The sequence below is a fragment of the Ascaphus truei genome, chromosome 16 (genome assembly GCF_040206685.1).
Source record: "Ascaphus truei isolate aAscTru1 chromosome 16, aAscTru1.hap1, whole genome shotgun sequence".
NCBI classification, from domain to species: domain Eukaryota; kingdom Metazoa; phylum Chordata; class Amphibia; order Anura; family Ascaphidae; genus Ascaphus; species Ascaphus truei.
In genome coordinates, this window is record NC_134498.1 from 12,899,581 (window position 1) to 12,913,491 (window position 13,911).

Below are 13,911 nucleotides of genomic sequence, written 5' to 3' on the forward strand. Positions count from 1 at the left end.
TGCACCTCCAATGATCAACCTTGCACCTCCAATGACCCCACTTGCACCTCCAATGACAACCCCCTGCACATGCAATGACCCTCCCCTGCACGTCCAATGACCCCCCTTGCACTTCCAATGACCCCCCTTGCACCTCCAATGACCCTCCCCTGCACCTCCAATGACCCCCCTTGCACCTCCAATGACCCCCCTTGCACCTCCAATGACCCCCCTTGCACCTCCAATGACCCCCCATGCACCTCCAATGACCCCCCATGCACCTCCAATGACCCCCCTTGCACCTCCAATGACCCCCCTTGCACCTCCAATGACCCCCCTTGCACCTCCAATGACCCCCTTGCACCTCCAATGACCACCTTGCACCTCCAATGACCCCCCTGCACATCAAATAACCCCCCCCCCTGCACCTCACCTTCCCCCCCCCAGCACTTCACCTCCCCCCCTTCCCCAGCACCTCACCTCCCCCCCCCAGCACCTCACCTCACCTCCCCCCCACCTCACGGCGGCAGAACAGGCAGGACAGCACGCTCGCGAGCACATGAAGTGCCACACGCATAGAGCGTGCAGTCCTAAGCTAGCACCAGTTAGAAAAATGTTGTGGTCCTCACCATCAACAGAAAATTTAACTATTTCTCTTTTTATTGGGGTCAGATGATCCTCCGTGTTTGGTTTTTCTTTCTCTGGCATAATCTCTAACCTCTCCAGTATAATAACTGGAAAAAGTAAGTGCTGAAAACATGTTGGAGGTTTTGGTGCTACCAATGTTCAAACCTCAATAACAATAATAATATTCTCAATTTAACCTTAGACAAATCATGTGTTTCATGTGTTTGTTTTTTGCTAGAACATGCAGCTTATAATTATATCTGTGCTTTAATGAATACAGTGAGTATATGAGATTACTCACCACCAACAGGAAATGAATCTATTTCTCTCTTTATTGGGGTCAGATGATCCTTAATGTTCGATTCTTCATTCTCTAACCTCTCTGGTACAACTGCTGGAAATCCTGGCAATAAGAAAATGGAAATCCATCATGTAAAAAGGTGCGAGCTGGGGCTCTTCTTGTGATTTTACTTCTCTGATATTGGTATAATATAACACCTGTCGTAAAGAAATGTTTTACTAGCCCTTCTGGCTGAAATTGACTAATAGAGTTGAAGACATATTATATCTTACCTGCTAGTGATTCTAGAAACACACAAGATTAATTAGTTTGGGTGTTTGACTCATGTCATATATGGCACAACTGTGAGCATGTGACCTCTATATAGGACAATGGTTAATACACACAGTCATCTAGCCCATTCACTCTTCTCCAAGCATGGACCCTCGAACGAACAATATCTCCCTGCAATCCATCCCAATATACCATCTGTCATGAATGGCACACTTGTGAGCATTTGACATATGCAACCAGGGCTAATACACACAGCTAACTAGCTGCCCCACCTTTCTCCTTCGCAAGGTACTTCAAATGAGTAATACTGTAGCGCCGACGAGTATTCTAAAACAAATCTGGGGCAATCAACAACAAGACCCAGGTACATGCTGCAACATTTCTGCAGACAGACTAATGGCCCATCGGATTAACAGCGGGGGTCCCCGGCAGTCCCATTCAAACTGCTGTGTTAATCCGATGGGCCATTAGTCTCTGCAGAAGTGTCACTGAAATGTTTGCAGCATGTACCTTGAGCTTGTTGGCGATAGCCCCAGATTTTAAAGCAAGTTTTAGAATACTCGTCGGCGCACCTGTATTTACAGTTACTCCATCACAAAATATATTTAACCTGCTGCCACCACCACCACCACCACCACCACCAAAGGAATTAAATGTACGTACAGAGCCTCTGGTCTCTGTTTATTAAGAAAACTATGCACTTCACGCACAAAAATCTGTTACAGCTAATGTGTCCAAAAAACAAGAAATATACTTAACGATATTTCCATTTTTTATAAATCCTCCAGGACAGTCATAACTAATAGCTGGGGTAGGACAATAACGTTCTGACACAGGTATAAAAGGAGGTGTGTCCTTGTCCCTGGTCAGTTATCGTTTAGCTAAGCTTCTAAAAAGGAACAAAATAAGCATAATACTCAATACTCATAATAATAGTAATTTTATCATAAGGGAGGGAAGTAGACTGCCATGGAGGATTTGAATGGAAATATCGGAGAATATTTTTCTCATTTTGTTCTACATCCTCCATGGCAGTTATAAAACTTATGGGATGTACCAAAGCAATTTGTTCGCTACATGGGGTCCATCCATGGTAGTTAAAGGAATTACAGCTTTTAAAACCTTCCTCCCAAATCTCACACTGGAGATCTAATCATCTGATTTGAGAAGATATGCAACGATGACCATGTTGCTGCCTTACACATATCTAATACGGAGGCCTGAGCCTTTACCGTCCAAGACCTTGCCATTGTAACGCGTAGCTCACCACAAACGAAGCGCGGCCGCGGTGCTGAGGTAGGGGATTGGATAACGCCGACCCACAGCCACGCGGGCGCACCTAGGATGTAGAGTAGCCGTTCAAGCCAGGTCAGGGTTATAGATTGGAGAATGGTTAAGGTACTTGCCAAGTTCAGGAGTGGAGAGTTTCGGATCGTCGTAGTTCGTAGCCAGATTCAGGATTGGAGAGTATCGGATAGTCGGGGTATGTTGCCAGGTTCAGGATAGGAGATTGTCGGATCGTCGGAGTACTTAGCCAAGGCCAGAACTGGAGACAGGAGAATAGTGGTACAAGCCGGATCAGGAGTGGAGAGAAGCGGAGCCCAAGGAGCTAGCAGGGTTCAGGCAACAAGAGGTTAATCAGCATACAAGGATTCAGGAACAAGGACGTGGCAAGGCACGGCATCACAATGACTATGCTCAGCAATGAATGGTTGTAGACTGAGGGTATAAATAGGAGGAGCCTCCAATAGCCAGCCAGGGCGAAACCAGGAAGTGGGAGTCGATTGGCTGCTGGTGCATACAGGTGTGCCATATGATGCAGCCTAATCAGGGTTAAGGATGGAACTGCTCGAGCGCTGTCCCGCGCACATCACGGAGGCCAGGGGGCAGAGTTTAGAGCGTGCGTCACTCCCACGCCGATTCCTGGGACAAGAGGGGGCGGGACCAGTCGCGCGCCGACCCGCGCACGTCACGGAGGTCAGGGGGCGGCGCCGAGAACATGCGTCACTCCCACGGCGGTCCTGACTCTCCCCAGAGCGGGGGCGGAGCTTGACTCGCACGTCAGCAGGGAGGCTGGCCGAACGTACACGTCGTGTGAGAGCGATGGGGGCGGGATCCGAATCCGCGGGCGGTTGATCAGAGTGCGCAAGGTCCGCGCACGTACTGGGACCACGAAATTGCGCATCCTGGGTATCCGTCAGGGATGCCTTCTTGGGTTGAGGAGACGGTCTGCGACCGCCAGGATGGCGAATCCTCAGAGCCATAAGCTCTAATTGAGTGAGTATAAATGGTTTGAGGTCGCTGTGATCTATCTTGAGATGGTTGTGGCAGAGGCAGCTGGCCCTTTTCTAGGAGAAGTTCAAAGAGTTTTGTGGCGTTTTTCTGAAATCAGCTGTCGTTTGGACATATAATGTCAAGGCTCTAACCATGTCTAAGTTATGTAATCGTTTCTCCTTTTCGTTCTGAGAGGGCAAAAGGAAGAAACCACAATTTCCTGATTCATCGGGAATTCGGATACCACTTTAACACAGACGTGAGGAACCATCCTCATCCCAATTATGTCTTGATGAACTTGGAAGTATGGTTCTTTGCATGATAAGGCTTGAAATTCTCCAACTCTGCGTGCTGTAGTGATTACTGTCAAGAACACTGCCTTGAGTGTGAGTTTTTTAATAGATAAGTCAATCAAAGGTTCAAAGGCTGTAGATGAGAATGCCTCAAAAACTAGACTGAGACCCCATGTGGGCATGGGAGTTTTAATCCATGGCTTGACCCTGATGGTTGCTTTTATGAATCTGGCGACCATCTGATTGAGAGTGATTTGCTTATTGAGAAGGGTGCCCAAAGCCCGAAACTTGTACCTTTAATGAGACAGGTTTAAACCCTTTTTTGAATCCCAGTTGTAGAAACGGACGGATCTGAGGAATTGTTGCTCAGAGGGGAGTAATGTCCTTGTGATGACACCAGTTAAAGAATACTTTCCATATTCTGTTGTATATATGAGATAACAACTTTTCTGGACTAAAGAATCAATTACTTGATCTGAGTAGTCTAATGCTCTCAGATGTCTCCTCTCTACCTTCATGGCATCAACTGAAGGAATTCAGGATTGGGATGGAGTATTGGCCCTTGCGTTAGCCCTTCTGGCGAATATAGAAAGTGCCGAGGACTTTCCTGTGAGTCACATGATATTCATGGATGCGTCGCACAGGTAATCCATGACGCCGCTTAGACTTGAAAAGTCCCATAATAGCGTCTGTCTGGAAGTGCCTGATTCAATCTGGTCTACCAAATCGGAGATCCAGATTCTTACTTTCTGGCTATACTGGCTATACTGGCTATAGCACTTACTGATTTCATCATCGCTGTGCCAAGAGTAGTGTACTGCTTCTGCAGTGTGCCACCAATACGTTTTTACATGTGATCTTTAAAGGAAGATCCGTCTTCTAAGGGAATGGACGTGTGTTTTCCTATCCGAGCAATTGCTGCGTCCACTTAAAGAGGGAGACTCCATGATCTGTAGTCTTCCTCCTGGAATGGATATACTCTGAAAAAGCCTCCTTGTTTTCCGTTCTCTTCCATGCAGATTTAATGATATCTTGAATCGATCCGTGGACCGGAAAATATCTAGCTACCTTCCTAGGATCCAGGAATGCTTGATCTAAGACACTTGTTTTTTCTCGGGGTCTTCAATATTATCGTGATCTGCACGCTTTTAATTAATTTCCCAATTGTTTCTACTCTAAATGATCCTTGATCTTCCTGGAATTCCACTTCGTTAGAAGAGGGTCGATCGTCAGCTTCAGACAGGGTTGGTAGATCTTGGAAGTCCAATTATATACAGTTGTCCACTGAAAATTGATATCTGGTACGCTTACGTTTAGGCTGGGATCCTAGTTTCTCAAAGGATAGGATTGCATGAGCGAGGATTTCATCCAGGCAACACATTAATAATAATAGCATGTTCTTGTATAGCGCTGCTAGTTTTACGTAGTGCATTACAGAGACATTTTGCAGGCACAGGTCCCTGCCCCGTGGAGCTTACAAACGATGTTTTTGGTGTCTGAGGCACAGGGAGATAAAGTGACTTGGCCTAGGTCACAAGGAGCCGACACCAGGAACTTAACAAGGTTCCCCTGCTTCAAACTCAGTGCCAGTCAGTGTCTTTACTCACTCCTCCCAATGTGAAGGGGAAGGAGCATCTTCCTCTGTAACTTTAGTAATAGAAGCAGCACACAGTCTTTAGGGGCGAGATGCTCGTATCTTAACTTCACAGATAGCACAATACCTGGACTATACAGTTGGATTTTTAGGATCAACAGCGGGGAATCCAGCTGTGATTGCTCTGATTTGTGCTCTAATGTTTGTATCATAGAAACAGACATGATTAATGAGCAGCTCTCTGGTTCCTGCTTGGAAGCAGCTATACCAGGTGAAGTCCAGATTTAGTACCACCAGCGAACAACTTGTGGGGTAGGCAGGTTGCAAACATCAAAGTTGAAATATATAAAGGAAGTACCACTTAGCTGCTTAAGAGCAGACTTGCGAGGTCACTCTAGTATAGAATGTCAAGTATACTGCACTGTGGGGCATGCAGGATGCGGATGATTGCATGCAATTGTTCTCATATGTTTTGCAAGAGCAGAGGCCTTTAAGTGCTTGAGAGCAGGATTATCAGGCACACTATAGTAAACCACATTGAGGGGTAGATTAGCTGTGCTGCAGGGAGTAACAGCATAGAGGGTCAGAATCCCAGAGGCAGTTACTATTTGCTGGACTTCCTAGATCAGCATCTTGGGCAGAGAGTCTTGCTGCAACCTAGTGCAGTTGGCAAAGGGTTGCCTTTAACATACTTGGCTGAACCTGCTTCTGCACTTTTACGGTGTCTCACGAGACCGGAAGTGGCCACGGATTGGGAACAGGCTCACGGTCCTCCCAGGCTATGGTAAAACCGGAAGTACCATGTTCAGTCTCTCTGGCCCCCTGGGATTCCGTCACCACCACTGTGGCAGCTGCAGGAGAGGGAACCCTGCATCCCCAGACCCCCTGCCCTTTATCTGACTCCAATCTGTGGACACATACCAGAGGGTAAAAAACCTGGCAGTGAGGGGGTCCTTCCCTCATGGATCCGTTTAAGAGCGGGAAACCCAGGGAGAATAACAGGCAGCTCGCCTCAATGTCCCACTGTAACCGGGTCTTCTTAAATGTAAAGAAAATGTGTATGCCAAAAATTGTGTGAAAAAGTGCTGGGAGGATGAACACATCCTTTCCACAGCTAGGGAAACTTGGATAAGCAGTAAGGAATTGACAGAACCGGATACCAGGGGCACCAGAGCATCGTGGCAAACCGCACACCAACCCCAGCGGCCGCTTTTGGGGGTGACGGAAGGTGGACCCACGAGACGACAACCCGCACCGGCTCTCAGTGTCGGAGGATGAGAGACGGTTTAAAGATACACTTGCGTGCCTATAAGGCACTGGCAATTGTAAGTGCCCCAGTGAGGGATTTTTATTTTGTTGTGTGCTTTATGTATTAAATATCCCTTGAACATATTGCACCATAAGTCTTTCATTTTCTTACCCTGCTTATTAACTCTAATCTACCTACCATCACCTCCATATGCTGCACTAATTATTACAGTGACCATTCACCATGAATAGAACCATTCATCTACAGTGGTTTGCTGTCACAAACCTACTCCCTCACCTACTTTTGTATTCACAAAAATAACTGACCAGGGATGGACTGTCACGTAACGGTACTGAGCAGACCGTGCAAGTTCGTTTGGATCGCAAACCAAGACACGGAGTTCAAGAAGCTATGTTTACTTGCAAGGGCAACAGAATAGAAGCATAGAAACATACATAAAACGCACAATTATTCACTGTGTGACCCACCTCTAACCTGGGAAAGGTATTGGCTTTTTCCCCACAGAGTAGGTTACCCGGAGGTGGTGCCAGGGGTAGCCGCAATAGTCCCTCCGTTTCCTGGTTGGTGAAACAGTCAGTTATGGGGTACAGCAATGTCCTGGGGGCCGCTTGGAGAGCGGGCGCAAAATAGATAAAAACAGTCCATGGCACAATTACCAGTAGAGGCTGCCCCACTAGTCCGGGGACCGACCTCCACTGGTTAGTTATTGCAAGAGGTAAAGAGTATCAGCTCCCTGCGGCAGGCAGAAGCTAATGGCTGGAGGAATTCTTCAAAAAGACTTTGGTTGCTTGGCTTTCTTTCTTTTGCTTGGCTCAGGACGCACTAAAAACGTATGAAACCGGACCCATCAGACAGACAGGGGTTTAGTTCCGATAGTCCACTCATGAGTCCTACTGCAAGCAGGACACAGGAATTTAGACTCCCGCAAGAGACTCACAGTACACGCCGCATGGTATACAGATACAGTCCCCCCAAGAACCGGATTCAGAGACAGACTGAGACAGGCTGAGTTGTTCGAAGACACACAGGAACAGTTTGGGGCTTTCAGAGAGATGCCAGAATGCCTGCGCGTGTCAAAGGGTTTTTTCTGGCTTCTTTAGATCTGGCTGAGTTAGGCTTGGTTCCCGCTGCAGCTGTGTGCGCAACTCTCACCAGCAGCTTACCTCCTCCCTAGCTGTCCCAGGCGACACCTCGCTTCCTGGCTCACTGCACACTGTGACGCGTCAGCAAGCAAGGGCTACAACAGGATGTGATCCCGTGCGTCGACGCGTCCCCTGGTGCACCAGGGAGCCAGTCAGCGGGACCCTAGCCTCTGCCTCCTTTCCACTTTCTTTTAATTAAGTGCTGAAGTGCTCACAGTACAAAGGAAGTGTGTGAGAGAGCATGGAGCTGGGCATGAAAGATCACCGAACACCAAACCTAATTACTGGGTCATCTGTTATCCATCACTGCAGCTCTCCGTGCTTCTCCGTCGTCTTGTATCTGGCAGCTGAGGGGGGGGGGGCGTATTGATTTTCAGCCCCTATTCGGGTCTGGGAGGCTCACAAGGGCAGACCGCACTGGCAAAGGTTTGTCACGAGTTTTAGAAAACACTGTGTGTGTATTTACGTGAAATAACAGTTTGCTCTTGGACAGCAATCTCGCACATTACCCCACCCCCCCCGTCATGGCGCACCCACCTGCCCCATTTTGGCCACGATAAAACAAAGTCATTGGTTGACCGGGATGTACCCGCAAAAGTCCTGGAGCTCAACTCGGCATGAGTTACCACACACCACCGCTGTATCTACTCTGGAGATGCCAAAATGCTCCTCCATTTTGGCTTTATGTTTGTTAAATAAAGCATGGCACGGTGTAATATGTATTGTATTGTATGTCTTTATTTATATAGCGCCATAAATGTACATAGCGCTTCACAGTAGTAATACATGTCATATAAATAACAAATAATATAAATAACAGATCATGGGAATAAGTGCTTCAGACATACTGTAAAAGTAACATTAAGGAAGGAGTCCCTGCTCCGAGGAGCTTACAATCTAATTGGTAGGTAGGGAGAACGTACAGAGACAGTAGGAGGGAATACTAGTAAGTGCGTCTGCAGGGGGCCAAGCTTTATGTGTCATGTGTCCATGATTATCCAGTGATACTCATATGCTTCTTTAAGCAGATGTGTCTTAAGGTGGGTCTTAAAGGTGGATAGAGAGGGTGCTAGTCTGGTACTGAGGGGAAGGGCATTCCAGAGGTGTGGGGCAGTCAGTGAGAAAGGTTTAAGGCGGGAGAGAGCTTTAGATACAAAGGGGTAGAGAGAAGACATCCTTGAGAAGAACGCAAGAGTCGTGATGGTGCATAGCGAGAAATTAGGGCTGAGATGTAAGGAGGGGCAGAAGAATGTAAAGCTTTAAAAGTGAGCAGGAGAATAGAGTGTGAGATACGTGATTTAATCGGAAGCCAGGAGAGGGATTTCAGGAGGGGAGATGCGGAGACAGATTTAGGAAAGAGTAGAGTGATTCTGGCAGCAGCGTTTAGGATAGATTGTAGGGGAGACAGGTGAGAGGTAGGAAGGCCGGACAGCAGGAGGTTGCAGTAATCGAGACGTGAGAGAATGAGGGCCTGAGTCAGAGTTTTAGCAGTTGAGTAACAGAGGAAAGGGCGTATCTTTGTGATATTGCGGAGGAAAAAGCGACAAGTTTTAGAAACGTTTTGAATATGAGAGGAGAATGAGAGAGAGGAATCAAGTGTGACCCCTAGGCAGTGTGCTTGGGCTACTGGGTGAATGATCGTATTTCCAATAGCAATGTGGAAGGAGGTAGTAGGGCCAGGTTTGGGAGGAAGTATAAAGAGCTCTATTTTTGCCATGTTAAGTTTCAGTCGGCGGATGGCCATCCAGGATGATATTCCAGAGAGGCATTCAGAACCTTTGGTCTGTATAGCAGGTGTAAGGTCAGGGGTTGAAAGGTAAATTTGTGTGTCGTCAGCATAGAGGTGATATTTAAACCCAAAAGATGGGATTAGGTCACCTAGAGAGAGTGTGTAGAGAGAAAAGAGAAGGGGTCCCAGGACAGAGTCCTGGGGTACCCCCACAGAGAGATCAATAGAGGAGGAGGAGGTGTTGGCAAAAGAGACACTGAAGGTACGATGGGAGAGGTAAGAGGAGATCCAGGATAAAGCTTTGTTCCGAATACCAAGAGTATGGAGAATGTGAAGGAGAAGAGGGTGGTCCACGGTGTCGAATGCTGCAGAGAGGTCGAGTAATATGAGCAGAGTGTAATGACATGTCATGTGTTGTTGTTCATCTGAGGTTGTATTTACCTAATTTTAATACCTGCTAAGGAACAGATTATTGTTATTATGTCCTGATATGTAAACCCATAGAATTCAAAGAGCGGGTACTTTCTTTTTCACACGTGTGTGTGTGTGTGTGTGTGTGTACATACATACATCTCACATAACTGCAAATTACCAGATATTCCCTCCTTACAATTTCAAAGCCATCAAAATATACACTATACTCACTTAACAAGTGTGGATCCATGCTGGTAGTGGGCAGTGCTCCCCTGTCCATGCTGGTAGTGGGCAGTGTGCCTCTGTCCATGCTGGTAGTGGGCAGTGCTCCCCTGTCCATGCTGGTAGTGGGCAGTGCTCCCCTGTCCATGCTGGTAGTGGGCAGTGCTCCCCTGTCCATGCTGGTAGTGGGCAGTGCTCCCCTGTCCATGCTGGTAGTGGGCAGTGCTCCCCTGTCCATGCTGGTAGTGGGCAGTGCTCCCCTGTCCATGATGGTAGTGGGCAGTGCTCCCCTGTCCATGCTGGTAGTGGGCAGTGCTCCCCTGTCCATGCTGGTAGTGGGCAGTGCTCCCCTGTCCATGCTGGTAGTGGGCAGTGCTCCCCTGTCCATGCTGGTAGTGGGCAGTGCTCCTCTGTCCATGCTGGTAGTGGGCAGTGCTCCTGTGTCCATGCTGTTAGTCGGCAGTGCTCCTCTGTCCATGCTGGTAGTGGGCAGTGCTCCCCTGTCCATGCTGGTAGTGGGCAGTGCTCCCCTGTCCATGCTGGTAGTGGGCAGTGCTCCTCTGTCCATGCTGGTAGTGGGCAGTGCCCCTCTGGAGGTGCTGAAATAAGAGGTTCCTTGATTTATATTTGTTGGATGACAGCTGTGCCTGTATAAAGGAGAAGAAAAATGTAATTAGTATGATCTGTTTTCTTGAACAAATATACAGCATTCAGTAACATCTTTGAAACTTAAGATTATTAATACAAAACAACCCCAAAGTAGTCTGAGACAGGGCCACCAAAACCCACCTCTGGTCTATTCTCAAACAGGAACTTCATTTCAAACATAGCAAAATACATTAATGGTTCAGGATTATGTTAGAACATAACTATCTCGTTTACAAAGCCACAGTACAAGCGGTCCTCGGTTATCCGCCGAAATCCATCCCGCAAACCGCAGTGAATGGTGGACCTTTGGATTGCGGATCCAATGTTAATCCGCAGCCGTGAGCGGCGGATAATCCGTTCCGACATCAGATAATGCATTCAGCAGAATACATTATCTGGTGGCGAATAATCTGTTCGACGGATGAAGGATCACCTGTATAAAGAGTACAAGATCAACAGCCATAAGAATAGCGGTTTTCTTGGTGCAACATAGTAACAAACTGTACTGTTCTACAGAATGAATAAAAAAGCAGCTACATCTGGTGCTCAGAGACACTGAAATGCTCCCGATACTCTCTCAGGTCTTAACTATAGTACTAGATAACCTACAAAAAAGCGCTCAACCTATTATAAACAAATGTGCTACTTACAATATACCTGTGCACAACACCTAAATAATGTGATAAGCACTAATACAAATATAATTATTGAAGTGATGAAATATGCCAAAACAAACCAGTTGGTAACTTATGGGATGGCAGCCATAGGACAATAAAACAAATGTATCCAATGATTTGTTATAATACAATGATGAAACGAGGCAAAAAAGTCCTGGCGCAATATAGCGTAGTGAATACCAGTCCTTGCTTGAAAAAGAAAGCATTCTCAATCACACTATTAGCCTTTTCTTGCAAACGCTGGTCTTGTACTTCTGTTATGACAACCAATACTACCTCCAGATATGCGGCACGGCCATGGAAACCAGGTTCGCACCAAGTTATGCCACCATCTTCATGGGTATGTGGGAGGATGACCACATCTGGGCCCACATCCCGTTTGGTGCGAACCTGGTGCTTTGGAAACGTTCTACAGACGACGTGCTGTGTTTCTGGAGGGGGTAGTGAAGAGTATCTCAACACCAACAACTGGAACTTGAAATTTTCCTTTAATAGATAAAATCTCAATAGATTTTTTGGACCAGTCACTGTTTGTCGAACAGGGAGCAAACGAGACAAAAACCTTCTATAAAAAGGTTGATACTAATACCTATCTTTTGGCCTCAAGGCCACCTTGAGAAAGCGTCACTAGACGTGAAACGGCTGTCAGTGCGCTACGCCATTACGTTAGTCCAGACCATGTGTCCCCAGAAACTACAGAGTATTAAGCTGTAGGTTAGACAGAGCACAACTTGGCTTCATATGTGCTCCCTGAGCATAGCGAGGGAGGAAAGTATTATAACCGGCAACTCATAGCTATATGAGAAGTTAGCAGAGCTGTTGAGCACAACCATTCCACACAGAGTTTTGGACAAATGCCAAATAATACTGATGCACACAGACGCTACAATTTGTATGTGAATGATTTACATGTGGGCTCATTTGGCATATACATGGAACACCAGTGCAATAAAGACTAGCAAGATGAGCCATGCATGCCATTTTCAAGCCATATAATTGAGTTACACGAAAATCTAGGAACTCACAACTAATGAATAAAAAGATCAGCTGCTAGCCAGCCTCTCAGAGAGCATGTGTACATCAATGGGTGCTTCAAACACAATATATATGAAGGAAAAGCTGATATCCTTACCTTCAAAGGTTACCTGATGTCAATGGCTTAAAGCAGCTTTCTTTGTAACTGTGCAGCCCCAGCATTTATAAATGTTAGAGACCACGTAATATATCTGCCAAGATGGCATATTAGTCTGAAGTCTCTGCAGTACAAAGCAATTAGCTGCATTATATTAACAGTAGCTAAGATCTAAACACTGCGAGTTCCAATAATAGAGCCTCACTATTTGGTACTCTGTCTAACTTGAGCATTTAAAACGTTATCTGCTCTACATGGGCTATAAACATGGTAGCTTTTGTGACATTGTATTTAACAATGCCATTCCTGTTACACAAGGATTTTAATTATTGATATCACATTCTCAGTCAGTGGCAAACATCACTTTATGTCTTATTGGGAGTAGCTAAACTCAGTGGTACTGAGAATATTAGATACACTGCACTCCCATCCAGTGGCGATTTCGCTTTTAGATAAAACGGAGCTATAGTATTTAGTCCCAGAGGACGGCAGGAAGATCATTATTACTTTTCTACCCTAATACCCAAATACAACAGCCCGTTAACACTATTATGGAATAGTGCTGAGATACATATATGGCAAGGTGATATACTTTCTGTTGGTTAGACCACCTAAATGTTATATTAAAATACTAATAAAGTTTAATTTATTCAGCATTACATTATTGGGAGTGCTACCATAGGGGCCACCTTTTCTACACCTATTTTTTCTTGATAGGTATCCTTTGTTCAAATGTAATCAGCCCAAGCACCCCAATTACTATCAGACAGTAGCGAGTATTTTCCCCTTCCTTGTATTTGGCCTCAAGCCACCATCATTCTAGATGGATCAAAAACATTCCCCAAGACCAATTTTTAAGAACTAAGCGGAATTGCTCTCAGACACAAGTGTTCGAACAACAGGCAAAGGATCCAAGTAATAAATTCATTGAGAGATTACAGCTATACTAACATCTCCACAGCTTTAGAAACGGTGAGGAAAATAGACAGAAATCAACTTATTACCATGCAGGGAAAAAAGAAAAAAATAGTATCCAGTGATAAAGAATTTGTTCCATTCATCACGAAATATAATGACATGGCACCAGAGGTCTCCAAAATTCTGAAAAAGCATTGGGAAATCTGATTGAGTGGCCTCAAACTTAATACTATCCTTCCAGAAAAACCACAAATTATTTTCAAAAAAGCAAATAATTTAAAATAAGATAAAAGACACTCTAAAAAAGATACCATAACTAAATATCACCTTAAAACAAATGATACTCCAGCTGCTAAACAGAGACCAGCCTCAATTAGCACCAACTCTAGAGAATACACTAAAGCAAAAGAGAAGGAGC

At 45.8% G+C, this 13,911-nt stretch overlaps 1 protein-coding gene across 1 annotated transcript in view; it reads right to left on the reverse strand.

Moving 5' to 3' along the window:
* Positions 1-13,911, reverse strand: part of LOC142467289 (uncharacterized) — a 69,204-nt gene that overhangs the window by 37,465 nt on the left and 17,828 nt on the right. Inside the window, exons 2-3 of the mRNA XM_075572768.1 lie at positions 10,128-10,765; positions 908-1,009 (exon numbers count right to left, since the gene is read on the reverse strand). Of these exons, the coding sequence (XP_075428883.1) occupies positions 908-1,009; positions 10,128-10,686 (661 nt within the window). The 5' untranslated portion in view covers positions 10,687-10,765. The remainder of the gene's footprint in view (positions 1-907; positions 1,010-10,127; positions 10,766-13,911) is intronic.